At 41.7% G+C, this 12,419-nt stretch overlaps 1 protein-coding gene across 5 annotated transcripts in view; it reads left to right on the forward strand.

The window, feature by feature from the left end:
* The first annotated feature begins 697 nt into the window (after positions 1–697).
* LOC111963320 (inositol-tetrakisphosphate 1-kinase) overlaps positions 698–12,419 on the forward strand; it is a 58,405-nt gene continuing 46,683 nt past the window's right edge. The window contains exons 1-3 of one of the 5 annotated variants that reach the window (XM_023986670.2): positions 698–1,304; positions 4,949–5,130; positions 10,686–10,710. In XM_023986670.2, coding sequence (XP_023842438.1) covers positions 5,036–5,130; positions 10,686–10,710 — 120 coding nt within the window. In that variant the 5' untranslated portion in view covers positions 698–1,304; positions 4,949–5,035. Of the gene's footprint in view, positions 1,305–4,295; positions 5,131–10,685; positions 10,711–12,419 lie in introns of those variants that run through there. The other 4 variants (XM_023986668.2, XM_023986669.2, XM_070443370.1 and 1 more) reach the window with 4 other exon arrangements.

Here is a 12,419-nt window from a genome sequence, read left to right on the forward strand (position 1 = left end):
TGCAACATAAATTGGATGATTATTGCCGTTAACCCTCGCCGAATAAGAAGTCTAGAGGTGGGTAAGGTAATTAATGTTCACATGCTCACCTGAGATGTCTGTTGACAAAAGGAGGGCTCTGAAAAGCATGAACCATGTTATGAGTGGTCAGACTTAGAAATACTTGAATCACAGGTTTAATATGCATATTCCTCATATACAGACTTTGCAACACAGTCTGAATCTCTTGAATGTTGTGAATTAAATTAATTCTTACATTTGTAAACACTCAAACCTATTGCTGACAACTTTGACTATACTTTATGCACCCACTGATCACAAATTAACTTGGGCCAACAATTGATAATGCCAAAGTCTGTGATCATGATTTCTTTATTTGCATACAATGTACACTTTCTTGAGTTGAAAGCCATATCCAGGAACATTTTTAATCCTTTGGACAAAGGAAATTGTATCTAACCTGACCTGTAGATGCACTGCCCTCTAGTGCTTGACAGACAATCAGCTTCACCTTTGAAAAATGTTTTACCAGCAGATGGCGCAATGGTAGTGCCAGAATCCTAGGCTACGGTTCAAACTCACAAAAGACACACACTCGTCAATTTACCCTCGCCTTATATCATTGGGGAATCCCTGTCGCCATCTTGGAGGGCGGTCCAAATAATTAGCCAAGCAAGGGAAGTTAGCAACGTAAGGCCCTCAGCCCTCGTTTTTAGTCGAGTTTGCGAGTGTACTCCATGTTTGCGACCCAAACACTTAAAAAACACACCATATCTCCTCAGCACTCAAATTAAGTGGACACTTCTGATGACGTGTGAAGAGTATACACTTGCAAGGCGCGGGAGGAAGGAATGATTTTTAAATGGACCACCCTTGGCCGGAAATTCGTCACTCGTTCATCCCGCGATGATCGTGTTTTCAGCCACCGATAACTTGTGGGTACTTTGCTACTGTCAATTATGAGTGCATGTCTACTTATATTAAATATATAATTATTAATATACGCCTACTGTATGAGAGCTAGCAAATGAATTAGCTAACTTACGTTAGCCTGCCTAGCTGGAACTTCTGAAGAAAGAAATGTTTTATTTCTACAATTTCCAAAAGATAACCAAACAAAGGACAGCCAATAGCTACTTTCCTTACTGAGGAATTGGCAACACTGCCCGGAGTGACCATAATTGTATACTCGCAAAACCGACTAAAAATGAGGGCTGGCTTACGATGCAAACTTCCCTTGCTTGGCTAATCATTTGGACCACCCAGATGGCGACGGGAGATTCCCCCAAGGGCATAAGGCGAGTGTAAGTGGACGAGGGTGTGTCTTTTAAGTGTTTGACCGTACTCTGGTAAAGATTAGCGTCATTGCAGGAACATTGACACTTCTGGTCTTCCAATTTTTGCCTTGAAAAAATGTGTATGATACGAAATCAATTATTTTTGCATAGTGCATAATCTTCAAATAATGTTACAAAAAATGTAAACTAAAGAGAATTACTACTTTATATAAGATGCATAATATAAGGTGGCACACGTTGATAAATGTTTGGAGCTTAAGTAAATTAATGTAAAGAACATCACATTCTACAGAACCTATTGATGTAGCGTAAGAGTCTATATATGCAGTTATTTATTGGATGAGTGTGGTGTAAATGACTGTTGTGTAAATACCCACCAGCCCTATAAATTACATATTGTCTTACAGAGAAAAAATTATTCTATGTGCCGAAACCCTAGACCCACTCCAATTTGCATACCGCTCCAACAGATCCACAGATGATGCAATCTCTATTGCACTCCACACTGCCCTTTCCCACCTGGACAAAAGGAACACCTACGTGAGAATGCTATTCATTGACACAGCTCAGGGTTCAACACTATAGTGCCCTCAAAGCTCATCAATAAGCTAAGGACCCTGGGATTAAACACCTCCCTCTGCAACTGGATCCTGGACTTCCTGACGGGCTGACCCCAGGTGGTAAGGGTAGGTAACAACACATCCGCCACGCTGATCCTCAACACAGGGGCGCCTCAGGGGTGCATGCTCAGTCCCCTCCTGTACTCCCTGTTCACTCATGACTGCACGGCCAAGCACAACACCATCATTAAGTTTGCCGATGACACAAAACAGTTAGGCCTGATCACCGACAACGACGAGACACTCTATAGGAGGGAGGTCAGAGACCTGGCAGTGTGATGCCAGGACAACAACCTCTCCCTCAACGTGATCAAGACAAAGGAGATTATTGTGGACTACAGGAAAAAGAGGACTGAGCACGCCCATATTCTCATCGACAGGCTGCAGTGGAGCAGGTTGAGAGCTTCAAGTTCCTTGGTGTCCACATCACCAACAAACTAACATGGTCCAAGTACACCAGATAGTGAAAGAGGCACGACAACACCTATTCCCCCTCAGGATACTGAAAAGATTTGGCATGGGTCCTCTGATCCTCAAAAGGTTCTACAGCTGCACCATCGAGAGCATCCTGGCTGGTTGCAATCACTGCCTGTATGGCAACTGCTCGGCCTCCGACCGCAAGGCACTACAGAGGGTAGTACGAACGGCCCAGTACACACTGGGGCCAAGCTTCCTGCCATTCAGGCCTCTATATCAGGCGGTGTCAGAAGGAAGGCCTAAACAATTGTCAAAGACTCCAGCCACCATAGTCATAGACTGTTCTCTCTGCTACCGCACTGCAAGCGGTACCGGGAGCGCCAAGTCTAGGTCCAAGAGGCTTCTAAACAGCTTCTACCCCCAAGCCATAAGACTCCTGAACATCTATCCAATGGCTACCCAGAACTATTTGCATTGCCCCCCCCCCCCTTTTACACCGCTGCTACTCCGTTGTTATCATCTATGCATAGTCACTTTAATAACTCTACCTACATGTACATGTTACCTCATCTAACTGGTGCCCCCGCACATTGACTCTGTACCGGTACCCCCCTGTATATAGTCTCGCTATTGTTATTTTACTGCTGCTCTTTAATTACTTGTTACTTTTATTTCTTATTCTTATCCATATTTTTTTTAACTGCATTGTTGGTTAGGAGCTCGTAAGTAAGCATTTCACTAAGGTCTACACCTGTTGTATTTGGCGCATTTGACATATAACATTTGATTTGATGTAAAAGTGGGGTTGAGACTCAGTAGGGTCTGTAGAATCTATATATGGTGTTATTTCATGGGGCTTTGAATAATACTAAGTGTTGATGGCCTTTTACCTTGTTAAAATTGGGTGCCTGGACACAACTGTTTATTTATTTTTATTTTATTTTATTTATTTTACCGTTATTTTACCAGGTAAGTTGACTGAGAACACGTTCTCATTTGCAGCAACGACCTGGGGAATAGTTACAGGGGAGAGGAGGGGGATGAATGAGCCAATTGTAAACTGGGGATTATTAACTGTACAAATAGCACTACAGGAAAAACGATTATTTGTGCCGATGTAAAATTGGGGTGGGGAGTACTCAGTAGGGTCTGTAGAATGTATATACTGTATGGTGTCATTTCATGGGGCTTTGAATACAATGTTGCATGCCTTTTACAACACCCATCCATTTGCCACAATGCGAATCACTGTATATAGTGATGGAATACATATTGGCTTATAGAACAAAAACAGTTCTGGGTGTCGCAGTAAAAGTATTACAGGGAATACTCACGAGGGTCTGTAGCATGTATATATGGTGTCATTTTCATGGGTCTCTCAATAATACCGATTGTTGCTGGCCTTTTACTCCTCCCATTCCGTTGGTAAGATTCTTACTACCACTGAAAAACAAATAAAATGTTAGAATGGGCTTCATTATATCTAAACGGCATGTCTCAACTTCCCGCAACACCTGGCTTTAAAGGTAGAATCCTTAGTTGCTACGTCAAATTTTTTGACTTGTATTTTATTTTTGTATATTAATGATATACAGGTATCTGCCTAAATAAAAGAAACATCAACATAAAGTGTTTTAGGGCGTTGGGCCACCACGAGCCAGAACAGCTTCAATGCACCTTAGCATAGATTATACACGTGTCTGGAACTCTATTGGAGAGATGAAACGCCATTCTTCCACTAGAAATTCCATCATCATAGTGTTGTGGAAAACGCTGTCACAGGCGCCGCTCCAGAATCTCCCATACGTGTTGAAATGGGTCTGGTGACTGAGACGACCATGACATATGGTTTACATCGTTTTCATGCTCATCAAGGCTATAAGGACACGCTTGACAACCGATATATTATTTCAGAATTCATTAAAATTAGGGTAAAGTTTGGCTTTCGGTTTAAGCGTCAACTGTGTCCTTATAATCTCCCAGCAAGCTAGCTAACGGTATGCATAGTTGTTTAGGGCTACTTAAAGGAGCTCTATTCGAGAGCGTGAGTACGCAGTCCGGTAAAATCGGGAGAAAAGATCTCCGTGCAGTGTTTGGTCACCACTTCAGCTTGAACAACCAGCCGAACGGAGAATGGACAGCTATCAGGCTAGCTAGCTAGCTAGGTGAAATTCAAATAGGACATGTGCTAGCTATACATTTTAACTTTTTATGGATTTATTCCGAAAATTTGCAGTGTATTTGCTTCTCCTCGAGCTTTGTCATCATCCCAGTGAATGTATTTAGAAACCACAAGCTAAGTAATGCCTTGCTTTATGTGGCGCATCTCTAGAAATTAACGTTAGGCTAGCTGCATTTCCGAAGAGACTATGGGGGGGGCTTTTGGTAAATGTTCGTTTAGGTAGCGAACAGTCATTTAAAATTCAGTTAAGTTTAGCTAGGTAGACATTATTGTTATGGCTATAACTACTAGTTTGCTACTGCTAGCTAGAGACGTTGCAACTTTGCGAGTCAACTTATTGGTTATGGCTAACTAGCTAAGTTAGTACGTCCTGTTTCCTCACATGGCCAGGCTAATACGAAATACAAAAGTCATTTCTCCCTCCCCTCAAGGTTCGTGTGGGACGACAGTTTCCTGTTTTCGCCAGTGTCCAGGTTGATTCGACCGTAACTTCTGGATTGTGAACACGCGAGGCGAAGATGCAGACTTTTTTGAAAGGCAGAAGAGTGGGTTACTGGCTCAGCGAGAAGAAGACGAAGAAGCTGAATTTTCAGGCCTTTGCTGATTTATGCAGGTAGGCTACTTACTGTATGTGCTGACAACAATGTAGCTACTGGTGGTTACATTTCAGTCTACTGTACAGTAGTTACAGTCCTGGAGGGATACAGCCAGCAATCTGGTGCGAGATACATTGTAGTAGCTAGTACTAGTAGTCGTGTAGCTATTTGTTACAAATATCCAGTCTTAAAAACATAGGTAATCACCTCTTTAAATGTGCCCAAATGGCGCTACTATTTTATTATGACCTCAAGAACCAAGTGTTGCATCCATCTTTTCTTGTTTTAACTAATTCTATTTTGGAGGAGTACACATTTTGAACATTAATTGAAGAGGATATTACATAAATTCAGTGTGAGCTCAATTTGCATCTATCATGCAACAGTGTCTGCTGACCGTTTTGGAGCACTGTTGGGGACAAGTGATAGGCCAAGTGCATTTCTCAGTGTACTGCCTTTTTTTGTCGGAAACAATCACAGGGATTGTAGTAACCTGAGCAGTCTCACAATTTGAGCAATTTGAGCCTGCTGTGAGGTTGCCCGTTGGGCAGGTTATAAACAATAAATAAAAACATTTGAAAATAATTTAATTAGTCTTTTTTTCTGGTTCTGTGTAAATAGCTACTTAGAATTTTCGACTAAGTGATCATAATCGTAAATAAGTGGCTGTCGGGTATGTTTTTAGATATGATGGGTTTTAACTGTCATCTCATTAGTCCCATGCTCTCTGTGACCTGTATCCTTTTAAGAGGCATATTTAAATTAGTCCTTTTCATGGTTGATTCAGTCTCATGTTAGATATGGTGTCCACCCACTTGCCTTTTACTCTCCTGTGTTTAGTGTTGCACGCTATACTGTTTTTTTTTTTTTATATACTAGAAAATTAAAAACGTTTCGGTACTATAATTTGTTACTTTCGGTAGTTCTGTCAAATGTGTCTCAAGGATCAAGTCAGTCTATCAGCGCAGCCGACTTTTTATAGTGCGCACCGTTTCTTCTCCATTTACTCATTGCTAGCCTGCACTGGGAGTATGGGCTGCACCATGTTAACTTCAGTGTAGCATGAGTTGGGAGCTAACACACTTGAATAATGTGACATGGCATGCAAAAGTTTCAAACTGTTCGCAAAACAATGTCCATACAAGCTAGAACCTTTACAATGGAAGAAGATACCTTTTAGCTTCCAGCTTTGTAGGCTAACTTTATTTTCTAGCTGACAGCTAACGCTAACATCAATTCACTACCCTAGTACTTTGTGATAACTCCATAACTCAAAATAAGCTGATTTCAAAGCTGATTGCCAACAACTTTATTCATTCACTTATTCGGTCTCTCTCACCCAAAGTTATCTATTGCCTCAGCCTGAATGGATTTTCACCTCACAAGGGGGCTGATAAGCAACCTGATTGAGCCAGAACAGATTACAACGATGTAATCCACCAAACATTTTTAATCTCTTAACACTCCAACCAAAATATTTTCTCTGGAGGATGGCTCTGGAGGATGGCTCAGGTGTAATATGTAGGCTATAGGGTGGGGAGGTGCTGTTATGGCTGGTGTGTGTAGGCCAGGGATGGGTTTGGATTAGTTGTAGGAACAATCAAATGTTCTGCGTCTTGCCTACTCTCTTGGAAAATATAGTTCAGGAAAGTGACAGGAACAACTTGTTTCATGTAGTAGTAGTAGGTCGCGGGTTACCTCCTTGCTCTACTGTCTACTCCACTAATTGTTGGTTTGGAATGTGCATGGTGGCGTTGGCCTTACATACTCACCCTTCATGGTTGCTGCTAGCTGTAGTTCACGTTGCGGGCAATGGCCTGGAGTATAATTTCAGTTTGACAAAGTGAAAATGTGTCTGGGAATTCCTGTCTGGTTTCATTATCCCGTCACACAATCACTTTTACCTCATATCTGATGACAGGTGAGCTATTCTGCTCCGTCTCTCTTAGTTCTTCCTTTGTAGTGGGTTTTCCCTGCTGTGTGCTTCTTGGGAAAATATTAAAGGTCTTGTTTGAAGAAGAAAGGTGAAACATCCTTGTTATCTACTTCTGCTCCTGTATTGTAAAAAACAATGTGTTGTCATTTGCGCGCACACAGTGCAGGACATTATGCAACTGTACTGCAATATTTCTGTGACATTGGAATTATATAGTTAGCTCTCCAGTGTTGACATTACCATTGGGTGTGTTACACATTAGGTGTAAGCTCCATGCTCACCCACATGAGGGGAAATCAAGTTGTGGTAGTTTTAGACATTAACAACATTGGCTCGGTCTCCTAGTCACTAATTGCTGTATTTAATTGAATTTATATACTAACCATGTTTATTTTCATATGCACCTTAAAGGTTTATGACACAGTAATTAGTGTTAGATCAATGTCTGTTTTAGCCAGTAGAGTATGTCTGTCCCCAACATCTGCCTAGACTCCATTCAGCCCTCCCCACAAGAGTGCATCTGGGACACTGAGTGTTCCAAAATGGAGGTGGTCCTGGAGAGTTGTCTGGGCCAGCTGGTTGTGGGGGAGATCCCCGCTGGTCAGAGATGAGGTGTGGTGACGCTGTTGACGTAAAGGACTCCTGCTTTAATAATGCCCTTAAGCTGGCAGAACTGTTTACCTTTTATTAGGGAAATGAAATGACCCCCTGCCTCTGGACACAAGGGAAGCTCTGTCACTTCCTCCTGTCAGGACAGGGTTAGGGGGGTCTCTCACTCTGGATGCACACACAGGCGAACTGAATAAAGATCTGTTCTTTTGGACTAGTGTTCCCCTGACCTCTCATCTTCCTGCCATCCTATTGGCTTGATGGAGAATTTGTTGTTGTGAACATGAACTTGTGTGTGTGAGCTTTTGTATGACTGTTTAAATGTGTGATTTGTAGGAGAGAGAGTTAAAAGCCGACATCACCCTGCACTATCAACTACTTCCTCGTGTGTCAAGCCCAAACAATCTTGGTCTTGGCAACTCTGCTTGCCTTATTAATCTTCCCTCCTTTCCTTTCGTCGCATGGTCCAGGCAACAATAGGAGAGTGCCGCCTATCCCTGAGCTAGGCTGAAACCAATGACCCCATTCACACCCCATGAAACGTGCCAGCTGCAGTATTAAATATCCACATTGTTGTGAATGGCTGCTCTACTGTTACCATGAGGCTGTGGGGGGAAAAAACAGTGTTTTTGTTCTTGTAAAGATTTGGCAAGTCATTGGTGTAGTAGGGTTTGTTGTTTTACCCGTTGGCTATTGACCTATGTTTTGGAAATATTTTATTAGGTTATTTTTGTTGGCCATTTTTTACCTAATATTGAGTGACATGAACCTTTTGATGCTTTTAGTAGTCTCATTCAATGCTCCATTTCAACTTCATAGAGAGAGGACCCCACACTCGGAGAACCCAGTCTGAGGCCCGTCAGCACTATAATTTCACCAACTCTGTGGAAGATGCCATGTCTCTTCCTGTTTGCGTTTGGACCTCGTGCTTTCATTATAGAGAAATATTTGATCTAGACAATAGCTCACATCGAACCAGTGGGTTTCTACATGTCCCATTAACCTCTCTGCCTTGACAGATTTCTAGGAAAGCTGAACCACTTTTATTGAAACAATAGAAGCGTGCCTAAGAACAGCCCTTAGCTGTGGTGTATTGGCCATATACCACACTGCTTGTACCTTTTTTTTTTTATTGCTTAAATTGGGACCATGCATAGGCTATATCAGGGTACGGCAACCCTGTTGTTTCTGGAGTGCCACAGGTATTGCAGGATTTTGTTCCAACTAGGCACCACACCTGGCCAACTGAGATAATTGATCAGTTCAGTGATTGCCTAAATTCAACACACCTGGTCTTCCAGGTCAGTTCAATCAAAAACATGATGTGCCTGCGGCGGTTGCCTACTGCTGGGCTATATGCATGGTCCAATATGTTAAAATTATTTTTACCAATATGTTATTGGGCTCATTTCTGGAGGTGAAAATTATATTTTAGATGGTGTCAGCATAATGTTTCATTTGGGAGCAATATGTCCTTTTAAAAAAAGTCCCCCGAACTGGGCTTCTCATTCCTTTTTCATAAACCTATATGTAATTTTTTTTCTCGGTTTTCTCCCCAATTTCGTGGTATCAAATTGGTAGTTAGTCTTGTCTCAACGCTGAAACTCCCATACTGACTCGGGAGAGGCAAAGGTTGAGAGCCGTGCTTCTTCCGAAACACAACCCAACCAAGCCCCATTGCTTCTTGACACAATGCCCACTTAACCCGGAAGCCAGCCGCACCAATGTGTCAGAGGAAACACCGTAAACCTGGCGCCCAGTGTCAGCTTGCACTGCGCCCAGCCCGCCACAGGAGTCGCTAGTGCGCGATGGGACAAGGACATCCCTGCCGGCCAAACCCTCCCCTAACCCGGACGATGCTGGGCCAATTTGTGCGCCGCCTGGTCGCGGCTGGCTGCGACAGAGCCTGGACTCGAACCCAGAATCTCTAGTGGCACAGCTAGCACTGCAATGCAGTGCCTTATACCATTGCGCCACACAAATTCTGCGGGGGGCACCACAGACACCCAAAACACTTACAGATATTTATATGTATAGGAAACACTGCGCATAGCCTAGTGTTCATGCTTTCACCCATGTTTGTATGTTCAGATTAGTTGGACTTGCATGTTCTCACTACTTGACGACCCCTAAGATCTTTGGATCACTTGTTTTTGATAAGTATGGAAAACATCCGCTTTTATACTACTTCTGCTTGGTTGGGCAGACCGAGGTGGATTTGAAAGACTGTCAAGTCTTTTAGAGGAGCATTGTGGTTTATTATGTTAGAGCTGCTGGAAGTCTCTTGCACAAACGCCACTGAGTATTTCTCTCTTGTAGGCTGTCTGCACGTTGCCAAGCAACCCACTTTTAAATTTTTATATATATAGATTGCGCTTTGGGTAAAAATGTCCTTCAAAAGTGAAGACATTCCCTGTCCCTGGACTCCCAGACTAAAGCAGATGGAGCTTATTTGGCCTTAACAGCGATATATTTATGAATTCCTATAACAAATTCATATTCTTTTGTTGAATGTTATGCCACTGTGGTTTACATAACCAGAATAAGATTTACTGTGTGTGTGCTAAATTGAAACAATAATGCCAAAGTCTGTTAGATTTAATATTATCCACTACATGCATAAGTGGAGCAGTTGAGTAGCCCTATGCCATTGTCAGTATGTTTTGTGAGACAGACTCGGGACTCTTAAAGTGGTGGGGGGTGCATGCACTTTCTATCTTGGTTTCCTTGCTGTCCATCTCTGCCCTTGATATCCATTAACTTTTGATGGTGTGAGATTCCCCATGCGATTGGGAGCCACTACTGAACGCTAGAACATACATTGGTGTGTGGTGACACAATAGTGTCTTTTTATTCTGTTGTAATATGTAACACTGCAGGAGAAAGTGAATTTGTTTTAATGTCTGCAGAGGTGTCCGGTTCATCTGTTGGAGTTTCGGCAGTGTTCGCTCTTTCCCACCTCCACGTTTTGATGTTTAAATAATGAGTGAATGTATTTTGATTTATTTTTTCTTATCTGTCTTTCAGGAAAAGAGGAATAGAAGTAGTCCAGGTAAGTTCAATAAGACTTATAAACCCAATTATTGGGTACACTTTTTTTCACACATTTGTGCCTTTTTTAAATGGTTATTTAAAAGCTTCACGTGGTTTCACGTGGAACACGTGGTTTCAACACGCTTGGAAGTTTAGGGTTTATCCATAGTAGAATGCTGATGGAATAGCCTATCCCTAGATCTTTTTTTATTTTTTATTTTATTTTTTTTACACGCCATATAATTTGTTCCTGTTGCCTGACAGAGATCTGGTGTTTGTGCCCAGAGAATTTTGTATTATGCTGGTGTGTACTGTATGAGGCAGAGAGCGCATGGTTCATATCGCAGGGGTGGGAGGGGACATTAATGGAAAATTCTACATTTTTCACACAGGATAAAAGATGCATAAATATTTAGCTGCATTTTTGTTTTCTGCTCTGCATCAGACTCATATTGTGCTTCAGTTACATCTCCACTTGAGTGAGAATTCAGACAATGCTCTACTTTTTTCTCCTGTGCTTTTCTCAGTGTAACCTACTTTTCTCTGGTAAAATCTACGATTAACTTAAAGCAAAACATTTAGGAAATGTAGCTGGCTACATTCTTTCTATGATAAACATTAGAAATATAATGCCGTGCTGAGTTTTTGCAAAGAAATGACTGGCTTTTTTATTGTAGGCTAGCTCATTTACTTGTGGCTTCTAGCCAAATAGCGTTGTACTTCTCATGAGTCCCTACCGCTCATGAAAATGAAGCTGTTTTCTGCCGAATTTGTCGCAGTCATGTATTTTCTGTGAACGAAAACTATAGTTGCAGGAGCCTGATCACTTCATTGAATAAAAAAATACTTTGAATATAATACAATTTAAATGGTTTAAAACACGTTTTTTTATTTTTTATGGTTTGCGTTGTTCAAAATGCAGATTTCTGAACTCTAACGTGACCCTTGGTGAGAAAGGAAGCAGTGGGGAAAGAACAAGACTGATGAGCACAGTAAGCCACCCTCCTCCACTTATCCATCCAGGAGCCTGGCCTATCAGACAGTGCAAGTATCCAGTGCATTCGGAAAGTGTTCGGACCCCTTGACACATTTTACGTTAGTCTTATTCTAAAATTTATTAAATTGTTTTTTTCTCATCAATCGACACACAATAGCCCATAATGACAAAGCAAAAACAGGTTTTTAGACATTTTTGCTAATTTATAAAAAACTTAAATATCACATATACAGTCGTGGCCAAAAGTTTTGAGAATAACCACAAATATTAATTTCCACAAAGTTTGCTGCTTCAGTGTCTTTAGATATTTTTGTCAGATGTTACTATGGAATACTGAAGTATAATTACAAGCATTTCATAAGTGTCAAAGGCTTTTATTGACAATTACATGAAGTTGATGCAAAAAGTCAATATTTACAGTGTTGACCCTTCTTTTTCAAGACCTCATGCTGTCAATTAACGTCTGGGCCACATCCTGACTGATGACAGCCCATTCCTGCATAATCAATGCTTGGAGTTTGTCAGAATTTGTGGGGTTTTGTTTGTCTACCCGCCTCCTGAGAATTGACCACGTTCTCAATGGGATTACGGTCTGGGGAGTTTCCTGGCCATGGACCCAAAATATCTATGTTTTGTTCCCCGCGTCACTTAGTTATCACTTTTGCCTTATGGCAAAGTGCTCCATCATGCTGGAAAAGGCATTGTTCGTCACCAAACTGTTCCTGGATGGT

This window comes from Salvelinus sp. IW2-2015, linkage group LG4q.2 (assembly GCF_002910315.2).
Source record: "Salvelinus sp. IW2-2015 linkage group LG4q.2, ASM291031v2, whole genome shotgun sequence".
Taxonomy (NCBI): Eukaryota; Metazoa; Chordata; class Actinopteri; order Salmoniformes; family Salmonidae; genus Salvelinus; species Salvelinus sp. IW2-2015.